Here is a 21,145-nt window from a genome sequence, read left to right on the forward strand (position 1 = left end):
AAAAGCCTGATGAGGGGAATGACCTGACTCAGGCTGGCAGTGTCTGAACTGACTTCACGTGTGGCAAGTTCAAAGGGCATCAGAACCTTGCACAACGTTGAAATCATTCTCCACTGCGCTTGAGACAGGTGCATTCCACCTCCTATATCGTGCTCAATTGTATAGGCTTGAATGGCCTTTTGCTGCTCCTCCAACCTCTGAAGCATATAGAGGGTTGAATTCCACCTCGTTACCACTTCTTGCTTCAGATGATGGCAGGGCAGGTTCAGTAGTTTTTGGTGGTGCTCCAGTCTTCTGTACGTGGTGCCTGTACGCCGAAAGTGTCCCGCAATTCTTCTGGCCACCGACAGCATCTCTTGCACGCCCCTGTCATTTTTTTAAAAATTCTGCACCACCAAATTCAAGGTATGTGCAAAACATGGGACGTGCTGGAATTTGCCCATATTTAATGCACACACAATATTGCTGGCGTTGTCCGATGCCACAAATCCACAGGAGAGTCCAATTGGGGTAAGCCATTCCGCGATGATCTTCCTCAATTGCCGTAAGAGGTTTTCAGCTGTGTGCGTATTCTGGAAAGCGGTGATACAAAGCGTAGCCTGCCTAGGAAAGAGTTGGCGTTTGCGAGATGCTGCTACTGGTGCCGCCGCTGCTGTTCTTGCGGCGGGAGTCCATACATCTACCCAGTGGGCTGTCACAGTCATATAGTCCTGACCCTGCCCTGCTCCACTTGTCCACATGTCCGTGGTTAAGTGGACATTGGGTACAACTGCATTTTTTAGGACACTGGTGAGTCTTTTTCTGACGTCCGTGTACATTCTCGGTATCGCCTGCCTAGAGAAGTGGAACCTAGATGGTATTTGGTAACGGGGGCACACTGCCTCAATAAATTGTCTAGTTCCCTGTGAACTAACGGCGGATACCGGACGCACGACTAACACCAACATAGTTGTCAAGGCCTCAGTTATCCGCTTTGCAGCAGGATGACTGCTGTGATATTTCATCTTCCTCGCAAAGGACTGTTGAACAGTCAATTGCTTACTAGAAGTAGTACAAGTGGGCTTACGACTTCCCCTCTGGGATGACCATCGACTCCCAGCAGCAACAACAGCAGCGCCAGCAGCAGTAGGCGTTACACGCAAGGATGCATCGGAGGAATCCCAGGCAGGAGAGGAATCATCAGAATTGCCAGTGACATGGCCTGCAGGACTATTGGCATTCCTGGGGAAGGAGGAAATTGACACTGAGGGAGTTGGTGGGGTGGTTTGCGTGAGCTTGGTTACAAGAGGAAGGGATTTACTGGTCAGTGGACTGCTTCCGCTGTCGGCCAAAGTTTTTGAACTTGTCACTGACTTATTATGAATGCGCTGCAGGTGACGTATAAGGGAGGATGTTCCGAGGTGGTTAACGTCCTTACCCCTACTTATTACAGCTTGACAAAGGGAACACACGGCTTGACAAATGTTGTCCGCATTTCTGGTGAAATACTTCCACACCGAAGAGCTGATTTTTTTGGTATTTTCACCAGGCATGTCAACGGCCATATTCCTCCCACGGACAACAGGTGTCTCCCCGGGTGCCTGACTTAAACAAACCACCTCACCATCAGAATCCTCCTGGTCAATTTCCTCCCCAGCGCCAGCAACACCCATATCCTCCTCATCCTGGTGTACTTCAACACTGACATCTTCAATCTGACTATCAGGAACTGGACTGCGGGTGCTCCTTCCAGCACTTGCAGGGGGCGTGCAAATGGTGGAAGGCGCATGCTCTTCACGTCCAGTGTTGGGAAGGTCAGGCATCGCAACCGACACAATTGGACTCTCCTTGTGGATTTGGGATTTCGAAGAACGCACAGTTCTTTGCGGTGCTACTGCTTTTACCAGCTTGAGTCTTTTCATTTTTCTAGCGAGAGGCTGAGTGCCTCCATCCTCATGTGAAGCTGAACCACTAGCCATGAACATAGGCCAGGGCCTCAGCCGTTCCTTGCCACTCCGTGTGGTAAATGGCATATTGGCAAGTTTACGCTTCTCCTCCGACAATTTTATTTTAGGTTTTGGAGTCCTTTTTTTACTGATATTTGGTGTTTTGGATTTGACATGCACTGTACTATGCCATTGGGCATCGGCCTTGGCAGACGACGTTGCTGGCATTTCATCGTCTCGGCCATGACTAGTGGCAGCAGCTTCAGCACGAGGTGGAAGTGGATCTTGATCTTTCCCTAATTTTGGAACCTCAACATTTTTGTTCTCCATATTTTAATAGGCACAACTAAAAGGCACCTCAGGTAAACAATGGAGATGGATGGATACTAGTATACAATTATGGATGGACTGCCGAGTGCCGACACAGAGGTAGCTACAGCCGTGGACTACCGTACTGTACTGTGTCTGCTGCTAATATAGACTGGATGATAATGAGATGTAGTATGTATAAAGAAGAAAGAAAAAAAAAACCACGGGTAGGTGGTATACAATTATGGACGGACTGCCGAGTGCCGACACAGAGGTAGCTACAGCCGTGGACTACCGTACTGTACTGTGTCTGCTGCTAATATAGACTGGATGATAATGAGATGTAGTATGTATAAAGAAGAATGAAAAAAAAACCACGGTTAGGTGGTATACAATTATGGACGGACTGCCTGCCGAGTGCAGACACAGAGGTAGCCACAGCCGTGAACTACCGTACTGTACTGTGTCTGCTGCTAATATAGACTGGATGATAATGAGATGTAGTATGTATAAAGAAGAAAGAAAAAAAAACCACGGGTAGGTGGTATACAATTATGGACGGACTGCCGAGTGCCGACACAGAGGTAGCTACAGCCGTGGACTACCGTACTGTACTGTGTCTGCTGATAATATAGACTGGATGATAATGAGATGTAGTATGTATAAAGAAGGAAAAAAAAAACACGGGTAGGTGGTATACAATTACGGACGGACTGACGAGTGCCGACACAGAGGTAGCTACAGCCGTGGACTACCGTACTGTACTGTGTCTGCTGCTAATATAGACTGGATGATAATGAGATGTAGTATGTATAAAGAAAGAAAAAAAAAACCACGGGTAGGTGGTATACAATTATGGACGGACTGCCGAGTGCCGACACAGAGGTAGCTACAGCCGTGGACTACCGTACTGTGTCTGCTGCTAATATAGACTGGTTGATAATGAGATGTAGTATGTATAAAGAAGAAAGAAAAAAAAAACCACGGGTAGGTGGTATACAATTATGGACGGCTTGCCGAGTGCCGACACAGAGGTAGCTACAGCCGTGGACTACCGTAATGTACTGTGTCTGCTGATAATATAGACTGGATGATAATGAGATGTAGTATGTATAAAGAAGAAAGGAAAAAAAAACCACGGGTAGGTGGTATACAATTATGGATGGACTGCCGAGTGCCGACACAGAGGTAGCTACAGCCGTGGACTACCGTACTGTACTGTGTCTGCTGCTAATATAGACTGGATGATAATGAGATGTAGTATGTATAAAGAAGAAAGAAAAAAAAAAACACGGGTAGGTGGTATACAATTATGGATGGACTGCCGAGTGCCGACACAGAGGTAGCTACAGCCGTGGACTACCGTACTGTACTGTGTCTGCTGATAATATAGACTGGATGATAATGAGATGTAGTATGTATTAAGAAGAAAGGAAAAAAAAACCACCGGTAGGTGGTATACAATTATGGATGGACTGCCGAGTGCCGACACAGAGGTAGCTACAGCCGTGGACTACCGTACTGTACTGTGTCTGCTGCTAATATAGACTGGATGATAATGAGATGTAGTATGTATAAAGAAGAAAGAAAAAAAAAACCACGGGTAGGTGGTATACAATTATGGACGGACTGCCGAGTGCCGACACAGAGGTAGCTACAGCCGTGGACTACCGTACTGTACTGTGTCTGCTGCTAATATAGACTGGATGATAATGAGATGTAGTATGTATAAAGAAGAAAGAAAAAAAAACCACGGGTAGGTGGTATACAATTATGGACGGACTGCCGAGTGCCGACACAGAGGTAGCTACAGCCGTGGACTACCGTACTGTACTGTGTCTGCTGCTAATATAGACTGGATGATAATGAGATGTAGTATGTATAAAGAAGAAAGAAAAAAAAAACCATGGGTAGGTGGTATACAATTATGGATGGACTGCAGAGTGCCGACACAGAGGTAGCTACAGCCGTGAACTACCGTACTGTGTCTGCTGCGACTGGATGATAAATAATGATATAAAAAATATATATATATCACTACTGCAGCCGGACAGGTATATATTATATAATGACGGACCTGCTGGACACTGTCTGTCAGCAGAATGAGTTTTTTATTTTATAGAATAAAAAAACACCACACAAGTCACACGACGTGTGTTTAACTTTTACAGGCAGACAGTCAATCACAATACAATATAGTATACTATACTGGTGGTCAGGTCACTGGTCAGTCACACTGGCAGTGGCACTCCTGCAGAAAAAAAGTGTGCACTGTTTAATTTTAATATGTACTCCTGGCTCCTGCTATAACCTAACTGCTCCCCAGTCTCCCCCACAATTAAGCTGTGTGAGCACAGTCAGATATTATACATAGATGATGCAGCACACTGGGCTGAGCACAGATATGGTATGTGACTGAGTCACTGTGTATCGTTTTTTCAGGCAGAGAACGGATTATATTAAATAATATAAAACTGCACTGCATACTTGCCTACTTTTGAAAAGTAGTTTCAGGGAGATTGAAGGAGCGCCAATGAGGGGGCGTGTCATGTTCTGATTAAAGGGGCGTGTCCAGCTTCACCCATGGGCGTATCCAATTCCACTCATGGGTGTATCCTGCAGTGGCAGGTGGAAAGTATAGTATGAAGAGCAGCACACCACAGAGGGTAATATAATATGCACACAGTGACACAGTGAGTAGGGTACAGAGGTGATTATTCAGCATGTGTTGCAGTTTTCCTAAACAAACAAAACTGCAAATGCTGACGAACGCATGTTGGGAGCCACCAGCACAGGGCAAGGCTGCCGAGCATGCAAATGTCTGCCAGCGATGCGATCACAATTAACTGCGACCACATCGCTGTTCACGCAATTTAAGGGTTGCAAAGACAGGTGCACCAACGCCATTTTTCTTTGTAGTAGCGGCTGCGTGTGACGTCACGCAGTCGCCCTGAAACGCTCTCGCCCTGCCCACATTTGCACCATCATGCCCCTGCAGTACTCCCAAAAGTAATAACACTGAGAGAAAAGAGAAATCTATTGGCAGAGTACTCAAGGTATTTTTAAAACTTAACTTTTATTATCAGCTTGACTCACAAATCCAATAGACAACATGTATATATTCTGTCTCACTGCAGAGCTTCTTATTATACTATTAACACCAAGATTGAATCAAATTTCTTAATATTATTATAGTTAGGAAAAAGAAAAGAACTACTGTGGCCGGAGAGACTAGCCAGCCACACGTGTAATGGCGTCTGCGGCACTGAAGGGGTTAACCCTCGTGCCCGACGCCATGTTACGGACTGTTTAAAAGTTTGTTGAATCATGTGTTTTACTTTTAACATGTCATATGTAGTGCTCTGTGCACCATTGCAGGACGACATGTTTAACTGTATCTATTTTATATTCAAGACAGGCTTGGTGTATATTTAAAGGAAAAATGCAGTTACTATAGCTGTCTGAATACGCATCTCTTATCCTCTGGAAATAGGAAGGGGCATGCTAAGGGCCCTGTACTAGCAGTGAGGTGTGAAGGACAATACCTTTTGATGTGTAAGTTCCTTAGAGAGAGATGCTAATCATTGGGTTTATGGGCTTGGATTTGATATACGATCCCTGAATGGAAGTTAAAGGAAGGAAGACCGTTTGTTTGTATTGTAGCCATTCCTGTTGTAATCTTAAACACTGAGATTGCCTGCAGATGGGAATGACCAGACACATTTGTATTTTGAAGATATGTGATAAATTTATCAATAGTGAATGTTAATCTGATACCAAACGTTGTCTGGGTGACAGGAAGGAGGATATTGTTTTATTGCACTTATATCCTTGTAAAATGTAATTTATTGGTATTTTGTAAAATAACCTGATTGGTTGGAGAAGACAGGGAGGGCTTACCCCCCTGTGGTACTGTGTGGAAAACTGACATAAAAAGGAGACCTGCGTGCCTCCAGAGTTGTAGTTGTACCATCTTTATTCTGCTGAAACATCTAATTGTATGCTGTTGCCCCTAGCAATAGGGAAGGGTTCTCTTTAGAACTATTGAGCAAATAAACATCTTTGCCTCAAGAAGACTGCTTCATCTTGTGACCAACAGGGTTAGGCCAAACCTAGCCCCGTCCTCCGGCTGTCCAGGGAAGTACCTAGCGTCTCCAAGCTCCGCCTTCCGCCAGCTACCGGTAGAGGCCTAGCAAGTGGCTAGTGGGGATTCGTCGACACCACACAGGTGTGGTAAAGCAGTGCGTCGGCACATACAGAGCAGAACCGTGGTTCCAAACGCCACGGCAGGTTAGGAGTTTGGTGGTGGCAGCGAGAACCCGCCCACAGCGCAGTGGGTGGAGTCAGTAACAGGCGGTTACTGACGGTAAGCGGGAATCCCCTATGTGGTCAGGCCTCGTGCGGCTTGACCTTCCATTCTGTGCGCAGTCAACGGGACGCGGAAGCTGCGAGTGCTTCCGTACGGTATCGTCCTGTCACAGAAATTGGTGGCATAGTGGTGGGATAATCCCAGGTGGCTTTTCATCACCCGATTGGAGAAGCCGAGTTACTCAGGAGAGGAGTAACTGCAGCGCAGGAGAACGCACAAGATGGCGGAATTCAGCGGAATGTCCAAGGAGGATCTGGAGATCGTATGCCAGGGGAAGGGTGTGGATATCCCTTCCAACGCGTCCAGGAGTGTCATGCAGGCGGCGCTCAGGAGCTGGGAGGAGTCTCATCGGGCGGAGGTGGAAAGCACTGACGGCGTCAGCATCGCAGAGGACGGCCCAACAGTGGACCTTCGTGAGGAACCGGTGAGAACCACAAGCCCCGCCCTCTCTTACAGCAGCAATGTTTCCCAGCAATCCCTAGCAGGGCCAGGATCCCAACGTCCCAGGGGGGGCGACCCGGATACCCTAGCAGATCGGCTTGCGGAATTGGGGGAAAGGGCAACGGAGCAAGAACGCATGCTTGTCATTCGGATGTGGCATGCGGAGCGGGCATCACAAGCCGTGGTACCCCGGGAGCCGTTGTCAGCTGTTGTACACAGATCAGGACGTATTCAGTTTGCCAAGTTTGCAGACAGTGATGGGGACATTGATGGACATTTGCAAGTCTTTGAGAGGACTTGTAAACTACATGATCTACCCAAGTCAGAGTGGGTGAGACACCTTGTGCCCACTCTGCATGGAGAGGCCTTGGAGGCCTATCGAGGAGTGGCGACGGAGGACTGTGGGAACTACGACGAAGTCGCGAAGGCCCTCCTCCAGCGATTCTTCATCACTCCAGAGTCTTACAGGAAGAAGTTCAGAGACTTGCCCAAGAATCCTAGCAGCACCTATGAGCAGTTCGCCAACCAGCTGCGGCAGTACGTGGTGAAGTGGGTGAAGGATTCGGAAGCCACCACATGGGACGCACTGATCGACCTGATCTGCAGGGAGCAGTTCTACCGCAGGTGCGCCCAAGAAGTGAAGGAGTGGGTGCTAGATCGGGAGCCACCCAGCTTAAAAATGGCTGCCCAATTAGCCGACAAATATGTGGCAATTCGGCCACGGGGGCAGAAGCGCCCCGCCAGCAGCCAGCTCCAACAGACTGTACCACCAAGGGGACCCCCCTCTTCAGCTCATCACCCCCAAAGACAAGCATCTTCCAACCCGGGTGCTCTTGGCCAACAACCGCACCGCAGCGTCCCTGCAACTGATCAGAGATCATCGGTGCCACGACTGGAGAAGAAGTGCTACGGCTGTGGAAAAATCGGACATCTGAGGATGAACTGTCCTGCATCCCAAGCACCCCAGACTCGTGCCCCAAATCCGAGTGCTGGAGCCCGGATCGCTTGTTTGACGAGAGGAGATGAGCCTACAGAGACTGTTCCCCCTCCAGTCAGTCTGATGGAGTGTGGCGAGAGACAGGTGCACTCGGCGGAGAGAGTCACCTGCATGGCCAAACAGCCCCTCCACAACATGTGGAGGCACCTGCAGCCGGTCCACGTGGGACCCCTGCAGGGAGAAGGCCTAAGAGACTCTGGGGCCTCAATCACTGTGGTGAGCTCCCACCTCATAGATCCTGCTGCAGTATTGCAGGGTCGCACTGCCACGGTCACCCTGGCAGAAGGAACAGAAAAAGCGGTTCCCATGGCAAGAGTCTACCTGGACTGGGGAGCTGGACCAGAGTTGCGAGAAGTTGCCGTCATGGATGGTCTCCCAACTGATGTGGTCCTAGGAAATGATCTGGGTGGTGGGATCGTCACTATGTTTGTTGGCGCCATTCCCCGGAGTCAAGTTCCAAAACCACTGTTGACATCAGCTACTCCAGCACAGCCCAGCCCAGAGGAAAAGACTACAGCTGCTAGACAACTGCCAGCACAGCCAACCACAGCATCAACCAGCCCAGAGGAAAAGATCACAGCGGCTAGATCAGTACATCGACCCCGCATGCCTTTTGCCTCTGGTATGCCTACGTCCCCTAGCAACGCAGAGGATGTCGGTTCCAGCTTGTTTGATCCTGTGGGGGTGCCCAATGATGCTCCTGACCCAAGTGGTTTGCCAACTCCGGCGGTGAGTATGAGAAACCACACTGACTTTTCCATGACTGACCCCTACCAGACTGACCCTAGTAGTCCCCACCTAGATCCCCCTGTAGAGTGTCCCAATTTAGGAGAGATTGAGGGCCACAGGCAGGAGTTTAGGGAGGCTCAACTCTCTGACCCATCCCCAAAAGGCATGAGGCGCCACTCCGGCAGCGGCCTTGACAGGGTTGGGGCAGGAAGTTTGACCTGGCGGGAAGGGTTAAGGTACAGGGTAGCCAGGAAAGTGGGAGGGGATAGACCAGATAGGGAATGTGTCCAACTGGTCCCCCCAGGGAACGTTCCTGCGCAACCGGTGTCGGTTGCCAGCGAAACCCCTTTGGACAGCAACCCGGAGATAGACCGTACCCTGAAGTGCCTGACACAGAGCTTACCCTGGTCTGGAATGTCAGATGACGCCCAGACCACATGTAAGGCTGGTGCCATGCGTTGGCAGCCGGGGCACTCCAGCGGTTGTGTTGTCTCTGGGCCTCTGCCCATAGGAGAACCCTTGCAGCAAGTTGCTGTGGACATAGCAGGTCCCCTGCCTGTGCGCAGTAGATCGGGGAAGACACGCAGCCTCCCTGTAGTGGATGCCACACAGGATCCAGAGGCTGGTGGTCTGGCCGCCATCACTGTGGCACAGATAGCGGACGAGGAGGAAGGAGTAGGCCTAGGTGACAGGGTAGGTTTCCAGAGTCATAGGTCGACACAAGAGGATTGGAGGGCAGGTCTGACAGTTAGGGCAGACAGTTGCCAGATAGGTATGACGGAGGTGCAGTGCCTGGGGCACCATGTGGGAGGAGACAGGGGTAGGCCCAACCCAGAGGGGGTGGAGGCAACCACAGGCTGTCCCCGGCCCACATCACCCAGACCTGTAATGACCTTAGAACCTGTAAGGCCCTACGGACATGTTGTCATTGACTTTAGTCCTGTAGTGAACCCCTTGACAGAGATGGCTAGGAAGGGCATTCCCAAGTCAGTGGACTTTGCACCCGCTTGCGAGTTGGCATTCCAGTCATTGAAGGAGGCTCGGGTACCCGCTCCAGTGCTGATGGCGCACATTCTTGACCAGGACTGTGTGTTACGAACTATTGCGCCACTGCACGGACTGGGAGCTGTACCGAGCCAGAAAGAGCCATATGGGCAGGAGCACCCTGTGGTCTGTTTGAGCAGGAAACTGCTATTGTGCGAGGTGGGGTATGCCACAGTTGGGACACCGTGGGTGGCACTTGTTTGTAACCGGCCCCCCACCGTGGTGACTTACCACCTACCTGTTAGGTGGCTGCAACCTACCTTGGGGGAATTGGACAGACTTTTGTGGTGGAGCCTTGAACTTGGACTTCAGGTGGACTATTTGAACATTGTGCACCCACGAAGAGAGGCCCACTGCACTATGGATGAACTGTCTAGGCCAGAGCCTACACCCCCCAGGTAGCGTCCCCTTCACCCCAACGGACTGCGGGACCAGGACCCAAATCGTTGGGACATGGGACCCTGGTTGACCCGCTTGAATGGGGGGGGGAGGAATGTGGCCGGAGAGACTAGCCAGCCACACGTGTAATGGCGTCTGCGGCACTGAAGGGGTTAACCCTCGTGCCCGGCGCCATGTTACGGACTGTTTAAAAGTTTGTTGAATCATGTGTTTTACTTTTAACATGTCATATGTAGTGCTCTGTGCACCATTGCAGGACGACATGTTTAACTGTATCTATTTTATATTCAAGACAGGCTTGGTGTATATTTAAAGGAAAAATGCAGTTACTATAGCTGTCTGAATACGCATCTCTTATCCTCTGGAAATAGGAAGGGGCATGCTAAGGGCCCTGTACTAGCAGTGAGGTGTGAAGGACAATACCTTTTGATGTGTAAGTTCCTTAGAGAGAGATGCTAATCATTGGGTTTATGGGCTTGGATTTGATATACGATCCCTGAATGGAAGTTAAAGGAAGGAAGACCGTTTGTTTGTATTGTAGCCATTCCTGTTGTAATCTTAAACACTGAGATTGCCTGCAGATGGGAATGACCAGACACATTTGTATTTTGAAGATATGTGATAAATTTATCAATAGTGAATGTTAATCTGATACCAAACGTTGTCTGGGTGACAGGAAGGAGGATATTGTTTTATTGCACTTATATCCTTGTAAAATGTAATTTATTGGTATTTTGTAAAATAACCTGATTGGTTGGAGAAGACAGGGAGGGCTTACCCCCCTGTGGTACTGTGTGGAAAACTGACATAAAAAGGAGACCTGCGTGCCTCCAGAGTTGTAGTTGTACCATCTTTATTCTGCTGAAACATCTAATTGTATGCTGTTGCCCCTAGCAATAGGGAAGGGTTCTCTTTAGAACTATTGAGCAAATAAACATCTTTGCCTCAAGAAGACTGCTTCATCTTGTGACCAACAGGGTTAGGCCAAACCTAGCCCCGTCCTCCGGCTGTCCAGGGAAGTACCTAGCGTCTCCAAGCTCCGCCTTCCGCCAGCTACCGGTAGAGGCCTAGCAAGTGGCTAGTGGGGATTCGTCGACACCACACAGGTGTGGTAAAGCAGTGCGTCGGCACATACAGAGCAGAACCGTGGTTCCAAACGCCACGGCAGGTTAGGAGTTTGGTGGTGGCAGCGAGAACCCGCCCACAGCGCAGTGGGTGGAGTCAGTAACAGGCGGTTACTGACGGTAAGCGGGAATCCCCTATGTGGTCAGGCCTCGTGCGGCTTGACCTTCCATTCTGTGCGCAGTCAACGGGACGCGGAAGCTGCGAGTGCTTCCGTACGGTATCGTCCTGTCACAACTACATATTCTCTGGCAACAGTTTCTAACAAATAAATAACACAATCTGGCAACAGTTTCCAAATAAACTGAAACAATTTGTGAAACTACAGTATAGCATCTATTATTCAGCTAGATGTCAGTAAAACAATTGCCATACAAATTTACTTTAGTCATAGTCAATTGTTATATTGCGCCTGTTTTCCCATCCAAAGTGACAAGAGATCTGCGTAAAGCAGCTAAACCCGACTAAATTGGGCACCCAAACGGTGATGATTGCAGACCCTCCAACATGACCCACCCCACTAGGTACAAAATGCTCTGTTTCTGGACTTCCCTCTTAATTTATGATTTCCATTACCTGTGTTGAAATAGTTGAATGATAGGAAAGCTGTTTCTTCACAGGTGATGGTAATAATAAATTAAGAGGGAAGTCCAGAAACAGAGCATTTTGTACCTAGTGGGGCGGGTCATGTTGGAGGGTATGTGATTGTAATCCGCAGAGTCTGCTTGTGCCACTTCTACGCAGAGCGATGTGAATTAGACACATTTCTTTGGGGAAAAGATGCTTGACATTAGCACGGGAACAGCTGGCTCACTCACGCCAGGCATCTCACACAAGATGTATAAGGACATATGGGATGTACTCATTATCCTGGCGGTTGAGATCCCGGCAGTCAGGATGCAGACGCTGAAATGCTGGCAGTCAGAATCCCGACCACTGCCTCAAATTCCCACCCGGGTGGTAGTCCACGCCACCACCCGATGGGGAATAAAATATTGTGGCATGTGAAGCTCGACACCAGGCCTGAAGCATGGAGAGCACAGCGAACATGCGAGGGGACGCGCTGTGCTCGCTGGCGGCATTCTGGCTGTCAGGATTCTGGCATCGGTCTCCTGACCACTGGGATGTCAGACCTAATCCGGATACATCCGTAAAAGAAATATGGACAGCCTAGCAATGTGTTTACCCTCTAAGCCTCCTTTCCACCAGCCAGTCCTAACGTTAAATTTGTAATAATTAGGAATCTCTACCTGAAACCAATCCCAACATTAAATGGATAGCCCTCGAACTATTTCCGTATCCCCTCCAGCCAGACCTGATTGTTATTTGGGAACCATGCAGTCCTGTGCAATTCCTGCTACTTGCAAGGATAGACAATTTAAAAGTTGTTGCTATTAATAATAATTAATTATTATTATTATTATTATTATTATATTTTATTTATAAGGCGCAAGAAGTGTTTTGCAGCGCCGTACAAAGGCCAGTACAGGGAGACAAAACTTAGCATTACTGAAAATAAATAACAGAAATAGAGTACAGGTAACAGCAGCACAATTCTCATACATAATACAGCTAAGATGTACGTAGTGAGGGAGTGATCAGCGTACTGCTAGGGGCTGGTGGCCATAGATAGAGAGGAGCCTTTAACAGCAGGAGAAGAAGCGGTAAAGATGGTCGGTGAGGAGGAGAGAGCTGTGAGTGAAATGTGTTGAGAAGAGGGCTTAGATAACAAGAGGAAAGAGGGCCCTGCTCTGAAGAGCTAACAATCTAGTGGGGAGGGGCGACAGACAGATGACACGAGGTGCAAGTAGACTGATGGCAGTATGTAAACAAAGAAAATCTTTTAACTTTATACAGTTTTATAGTTTTCACATTTTTCTTAAACTTTTGATGATTTTTATTTACAGAAATATGATACAGTATAAAATATATAATGGAGAACCTATAAATTGTTGTGCGGAGAACAGGAGGTTTAACATGCAATAAAGTGTATGGGAAGTAGTATACAGTACAGGAGACAAAGGATGGATTAATGGGATGCTGTCGGAATGCCAGCAGTCGGAATCCCAACATGTGGCTACAATGTTGATGCCAGAACTCCGAAATCAGCCAAAATGCCCCCTACTGTAGTGTTTCTTGCAGGGAGGGGTAGGGGGGGGGGGGGGGGGGGTAGGTTTAGGCTCCCCCTGGAAGGGTTAGGGCTAGGTTGTGGGGGAGGGAGGGTTAGGTTTAGGCTGTAGGATGGAGGGGTTAGGTTAAGGCACCCCTGGGGAGAGTTAGGGTTAGGATGTGGGGAGAGATAGGTTTAGTTTGTGAGAAGGGGGGTTTAGCTTTAAGCACCCCTGGGGAGAGTTAAGCTGCGGGGAGGGGGCTTAGGTTTAGGTTGTGGGGGGGTCAGGTTTAGGCACGCCCGAGAAACGAAAGGCTGTGAGGGTGGGGATGGAGGTTTAGGATTAGGCTGAAGGGAAGGGTGGTTAGGTTTATGATGTGGGAAGGGAGGATTGGGGGCAGGTATGCATACACACTGAGCCCCTGTCAGGATTCTCTCCATCGGGGGGCAAAGGTCGGTTTTCTGACTGACAGCATCCGACCGCTGGAAAATCATACCCAACCCAGATCAATGGTTATGTCTAAATCCAAGTTGGAAATAGGTGTTTTATAGGGTTCAGGGAAACACAGTGTGACTTTACATGTGCCCTGAATGGTATAGGATGACTCATTATGGCTCCTATATAATACAGAACAGTGCAGCACCAGATGGGCTCTGTACAATATAGAAATACATAACATGATATATGGGCCTTATACAGTATGAGGATAAACACAGGTTGATTCTATATGGGAGTGGGAGAAGGGACCGTATGACGTACCTAGGGGAGGAGACACTTCACCAGGGGGAGGAGCTATGGCCGAACAAGGTACCCGAAAAGTACCCTCGCGTGCTCGATTCGCTCGCCACGCTTTGGGCTCGGTGCTAATAGTTGGTGGCGTGGATACTAGAGCAACTGTCCCTCTGGTGTAGCTCCTCCCCCTTGTGTCGTGGTTCCTCCCCCTGACAGAAAAGGTCCCTTAGGCCACTTGGATCTAGCCTCAACCTAAACACATAGCCTCATGGAAGGTGGGTGGCAGTCTGCCATACTGCAGAAGTGAGAGCTCAGGGGCATTTCCTTCACCTACTCACCAGCTCTGTGCTCTTCATCCCTTGGCTCCTCGGGTTGCTGTCTGTGTCTGCCCCATTGTCTCTCTCTGCTTGGTGCTCTGGAGAGATGTGCTCAGTAGCAGCATGGCTCCTAGCAGCAGGCACACACTGGTGGAGACTGGGAAGTGGAGCTGTCATGTGACACCAAGCACAAGCAGGGGTCAGAGGAGCACTTCCTGTCAGCTCAGCACGGGCTCCTCTGACCTCTATTGCTCAGCTATTAACCCCTGATGTGCTGGACAATGTCAGGGGGGAAAGGTTTTCCACAGCCAGCTCCGATCAGGTGGGTGAGTAGTGCGGAAGCTCCTGGGCTGAGACTAATGCAGGCACTGCCTGAGTCCCAGGGGCTGTCTCTAACTGCTGTCACCCGTCCCTCACTAGCAGCCGGGAGCCGCTCTGCCATTCCACACTCTGCTTTCCCCGCCCCGCGGTCTCCTTCTCCCGCCTCTCTCTGTCACTCTGGTGCCCACACACAGTGACAGCTATAGCAAGCCACGCCCCCTCACGTAGTAAGCAGCGCCCCGCCATCCCACGATCACCCGTGCAGGCTCTAGCACCCGGCGCTTTTGAAGTTGGACTAGCGCATGCGCAGTCCACGCTAAACATACCGCTTGTGTAAAACCGGGAGGACCACCAATATTTGCGGGGCAGCGGGAGGCTCAATTAAAAAACGGGAGCCTCCCGCTGAATGCGGGAGGGTAGGCATGTATGCTGCACTGGTGGTCACTGGTCAGTCACTAGTATAACTAACTAATACTATCAGCAAAATTCTGCACTCTCTGTCTGAGTACTCCTCCTAAGCTCCAGTAAATGAAGTGTCACTGTCTCACTCTCCTATCTATTTCTTCTCTAAACGGAGAGGACGCCAGCCACGTCCTCTCACTATCAATCTCAATGCACGTGTAAAATGGCGGCGACGCGCGGCTCCTTATATAGAATCCGAGTCTCGCGATAGAATCCGAGCCTCGCGAGAATCCGACAGCGTCATGATGACTTTCGGGCGCGCTCGGGTTAACCGAGCAAGGCGGGAAGATCCGAGTCGCTCGGATCCGTGTAAAAAATCATGAAGTTCGGGCGGGTTTGGATTCCGAGGAACCGAACCCGCTCATCTCTAGTTTATACCTATTCTAATCGATGTATACAATGGTGTATAGGTTTCTTCAGGACTTCTTAAATTTACTGGGCATCTGGTATGTATGGTTATACCATTTAATCTTCAACTCTTGGTTATTAGTACTGTTCTGTTACTTAGCTATTGTATTTTGCTATTTAGATTCTGTACCCCTGAGAAAGTCCCTGCAGGGACGAAATGCGTTGGGTATTCCAGACATTCTATTTCCATCTACACTGTATGTTTGATATATGCTGATAATGACCAGCTTTGAAAATGTAATGTAAATTGGACAAAACTTTTGTATTATATCTCTGTGAAACTGTACAGATGCCATAAGCATATCTTTTATGTATAAAATAAAAGTACAAAATGTGTGTGTGTGTGTGTGTGTGTGTGTGTGTGACTGACTGACTGTGTGTATGTACAATATATATGTATGTGTATATGTGTGTGACTACGTACAGTATGTATGTGTATGTATAGTATGTATGTGTATATATGTGTGACTGTATGTGTGTGTGTAAGTACAGTATATATGTATGTGTATATGTGTGTGGCTAGGTACAGTATATATATATATATATAGTGTGTCCTGATGACGGGGGAAAGCACCCCGAAACATTGAAGCAAAGCACTGACTTGTTTCACTAAAGACTGAGCCCGGGTGTGCCTCCTTTGTTGTGGTATATGTGTATGTATATATATATATATATATATATATATATATATATATAGGCAAAAGAATGTCTAAGGGCGCTGTATGATAATATCTTTAGATACAAGTTCTCTTCCAAGATATATATATATATATATATATATATATAAAGCGAAAAGAAAGAGCGGCACTCGGCGTCTTGAAAATAGCAAAGTGTATTAAAAACACATCAACAGATACCGACGTTTCGGGGCTTACATGCCCCTTTGTCAAGGTGTGTACAAATGTGCTAAGTGTAGAACATACCTTTATAGCGTGGAAGAAGCCCCATGTGTTCACTCCGTGTGCGCCAAACAGTCCCGTCGTCCGGCGCCGTTCAGTGACGTCATCAACAGGCGGCCGCCCGGTACCATGGTAACTGGGTACACGTCGTTGCCTCGCTGTATCGTGGGTAGTGTAGTGCACTAGAAAGACATAAAACATACGTACAGTGCCCGTCACCTGCTAAAACTGTACAAAATCACAGCAGCTTATATTGGAAGTCATGGTGCCACTAAACAACTATTGATTAAAGGCAATTAGTTTAACTGAGAGGGTGCGTTACGCTCCCTGCTTATCAGAAAGGTTAAGCCTGTGCCTACAATCTAACACAAGCTCTGAGTAACATCAATTGATCTGCTGGGATTGAGTGACAGGGAAAATAGAGGAAGTAATATAACAGCCTGACCCTTAATAGGTGTATTCATGCATGAATATATATATATATATATATATATATATACACAACTGATTTCATTAAAGGTGTTTAAAGTTGTAACAGAGCAAAACAGGGTGGGGGGGGAACAAAAATAGAGAGGAAAAAATGTCCTAGAGATAAGGTTCCGCATATATACGACGGGACTGTTTGGCGCACACGGAGTGAACACATGGGGCTTTATACTACCATTCAGTTTGGAAAAGGCAGCGGCGCAACCTTGAAACCGTCCAGGGAGTGGCAACTCACCTATATTCCATATATATATATATATATAATATATATATTGCGCGTGTGTGTGTGTGTGTGTGTGTGTGTGTGTGTGTGTGTGTGACTGTATGTATGTGTGTATATCTATGTGACTATGCACAGTATGTATGTATTTGTATGTTTAGTATGTATGTGTATATGTGTGTGACTGTATGTACGTGTATATTTGTGTGACTGTATTTATGTGTGTGTGTGTGTGTGTGTGTGTGTGTGTGTATGTACAGTATATATGTATGTGTATATGTGTGTGACTATGTACGTTTATATGTGTGTGACTGTATTTGTGTGTGTATGTACAGTATATATGTATGTGTGTGACTATGTACAGTATGTATGTGTATGTTTAGTATGTATGTGTATATGTGTGTGACTGTATGTACGTGTATATGTGTGTGACTGTATTTATGTGTGTGTGTGTATGTACAGTATATATGTGTATATGTGTGTGACTGTACGTGTATATGTGTGTTTTTATATGTATGTGTATATGTGCGTGACTATGTACTGTATGTAAGCATATCCCCCCAACCATCACGACAGTCCTATGTTTTGGGCACTGTACCACCTGTGGGCGGGAGGAATAGTAAGGAGTGAATGCTCCCCACCTGCTGTGCGCTGGGGTGAGCTGAGCTAGCAATGTGCATACCCCCAGCATGAAGTGATATGGGAACGTAACTTGTGGCAGTGCCCCCTGTGCATGTGCACACTGAAGGCTTATGCATTATGACTGGATCCCTATATCCCAAAAGGTTGGTCTTAAGGGCACCCCAATCTTAAATGCCCTGCCCCCCCCTCCCCCCCCAGAGTCTTAATCCAGCTCTGACCCTGATATAACTGTACCCCGAGGATGTTCTGTGCAGACCTGCAGATGTTCTCCAGGCCAGCCCAAACCAGGGGCCACAGAGCAGTAAAGACGGCGGCACTGCACCCCCACCCCGGCCGATGGTTCTGCATCCTTATATGTAAAGCAATACATTGCTGAGACATCGGGATATTTACCCATTGTCTACCAGTCCTGGTAACATGTCCTTTCTCCTCTTTTTTCAGCTTCTCCAAAGATTGAGATCACCAGAAAGGTGGTTGTAGCAAACAGAGAGAGTGTCCTGCGCAGCTCCATCACTGGGTTCCTCCCAGAGGACATTGACATTACATGGCTCAGGGGGAGCGTGATGCTGAATAGGTTCTCAGTGGACAAACCTCTGAGGAACCGGGATGGGACGTACAATGTGAGCAGCTCAGTAACCATCACGCCTACTGAGGAGGACAGAGAGCGGATCTTCTCCTGCAGAGTCCAGCACCAGTCCCTGCATGGACTTGTCCAGGAAGACTTCCAGCTGGTGTACGGAGGTAACAACACTACTAATAGCCCTGTACACATGGAAGTACCAGGACGTTCCCAATCCATTTATCTGATGTTGGGCCATGACCATGACAGAGGAGAGACCCCGACCAACAGGAGACCCCAAATAATCAGGATGCTATGATATTGGGACAATAAAGGGGAAGGTCACAAAAGGGTAGATGAGGTGTAGGGGGAAACACACAAGGGGCAATAACTAAAATTCAGTCATTCTTACACATTAAACCACTATTTTTGTTGCAAGTTATATAAAACAGCCCTTGGGAATCTGGCCTTGGAAACAAAGATAAAGCGGAGAGGGATAAAGTACCAGCCAACTAACTCCTAACTGTCATTTTTCAAACACAGCATGTGACATAACAGTTAGGAGCTGATTGGCTGGTACTTTATCTCAGTCCACTATATCTTTCTCCAAGGCTTAAGGGCCCTACACACTTAAAGATTATCTGTCCAATCTGTCTGATTGGAAAGAAAATCTGGCAATGTCTGGGAGCAAATGACAATCAACCATTTGCTCCCAAAATCCAGAAAAAGGACAGAAATGGTTGTTAAGATCAATTGTTTTAACAAAACAAACTTAACCAATTTGTTTGAAAGACCATTTTTGTCTGTTGTCCAGTGTTTGAGAGCAAATGGTCAATTGTCATTTGCTCCCATACATTACCAGATTTTCGATCCAACCAGAAAGATTGGACAGATAATCTTTAAGTGTGTAGGGCACTTAAGTAAATAGACCGCTTTCATGTGGCATGTTAGGGACTCAGGGGATGAGCACTACATGCAGATCTATGTCATTGTACCTACGGTATAAATGAATCACTGCGACTTGAAGTAATTGCAAAACAAGACATACCGTATGTGATGAGAATGTTTCATTCTGATTAAAGATCGCCAAGGACAGGATCTCTGATAGGAGCCCATCCCAGTGATGTGTTAGACGTGATCACTAATATGGTCAAAGTGTTGTTCCAACTTTCACATACAATAATGGGCCTAATTAAGATCTGATCACAAAAGCAAAATCTTTCTCTAATGGGCAAAACCATATACACTGCAGGTGGGGAAGATGTAACATGTGCAGAGAGAGTTAGATGTGGGTGGGTTCTTTTGTTTCTGTGCAGGGTAAATACTGGCTGCTTTATTTTTACACTGCAATTTAGATTTCAGTTTGAACACACCCCACCCACATCTAACTCTCTCTGCACATGTTACATCTGCCCCACCTGCACTGCACTTGGTTTTGCCCATTAGAGGAAAATGTTGCTATTGCGATCAGGTCTGAAGTAGGTCCTATATCTTTAATATAGGTAAAATAGAGACTATTCAGTACATGAGATGGAATTGTGTCTCCTCGTTGAGTTCTTCTGTCTCAGTCAGTCTGCAAGCACCTAGTCATCAATGCAAGGACCATGTGTGATGTCCAGGTAACATGTCCGCTCTGATCTGTTCCAGCTCATCCACGGATCATAATCACTGGTAATATCATTGTCATAAACGCAGAGAGTGTCCTGCGCAGCTCCATCACTGGGTTCTACCCGGTGGACATAGACATCACATGGCTCAGGGATGGAGAGAAGCTGAGTGGGGTCACCGTGGAGAAACCTCAGAGTGACCCGGATGGGACGTACAGGGTGAACAGCTCAGTAACGATCACACCCACTGAGGAGGACAGAGAGCGGATCTTCTCCTGCAGAGTCCAGCACCAGTCCCTGCGGGACCCTCTCCAGAGTGACTTCCACCTGGTGTATGAAGGTACTGGTAATATTAGTGTCCTCTAGGCTTGGATCATGGCGCCACCTTGCTTTGGGTGTAACGCACAGGAACCATTCTCATGTCATTATGATGAAAGTCGACATAATGAAACTTGGCAAATACAGTATCGCTCCCATTTTGATCTATTATTATTTCTAAATAAAGTATTTACATAGTGATTTAAACTCCCTAAAACCCAGGGGGTCATTCAGATCTGAACTGCACATGAATATGCACCGCAATGCACAGGCGTGATGGACGGCTGCAATAGGAATCGCCGGTCAGTGACAGGATTGTGCGAAGGATCCATTGGCACGGGCGTTCGCAAGGAGATTGACAGGAAGAAGGCGTTTGTGGGTGGCAACTGACGTTTTCACGCAGGCGGGACCAAGTCTTTTCAGGGAGGGTGTCTGACGTCAAATCTAGTCTCAATCAGCCTAATGTAATCGCAGTGGAAGAGTAAGTTCTGGGCTGCGCAGAGACTGCGCAAAATCTGTGTGTACAGCTCGGCTACACGTGCGATCGCACACTTGCACAGCTAAAATACACTCCCCCTGTAGGCGGCGACTATGTGATCGCAGGACTGCAAAAATCACTGCCCACCGATCAGACCTGAATTACCCTTCCCCCCCAGTCACTTCCATCTTCAGTACCAAATCTAGGGATGGTGATTACGTACAGTCATGTGCCCACCACAGCAGTATAT

At 47.7% G+C, this 21,145-nt stretch overlaps 1 protein-coding gene across 1 annotated transcript in view; it reads left to right on the plus strand.

The window, feature by feature from the left end:
- LOC134944449 (uncharacterized) overlaps positions 1 to 21,145 on the plus strand; it is a 235,903-nt gene that overhangs the window by 50,743 nt on the left and 164,015 nt on the right. The window contains exons 5-6 of the mRNA XM_063933024.1: positions 18,375 to 18,674; positions 20,140 to 20,439. Coding sequence (XP_063789094.1) covers positions 18,375 to 18,674; positions 20,140 to 20,439 — 600 coding nt within the window. The remainder of the gene's footprint in view (positions 1 to 18,374; positions 18,675 to 20,139; positions 20,440 to 21,145) is intronic.

Source organism: Pseudophryne corroboree, chromosome 7 (genome assembly GCF_028390025.1).
Source record: "Pseudophryne corroboree isolate aPseCor3 chromosome 7, aPseCor3.hap2, whole genome shotgun sequence".
Lineage (NCBI taxonomy): Eukaryota > Metazoa > Chordata > Amphibia > Anura > Myobatrachidae > Pseudophryne > Pseudophryne corroboree.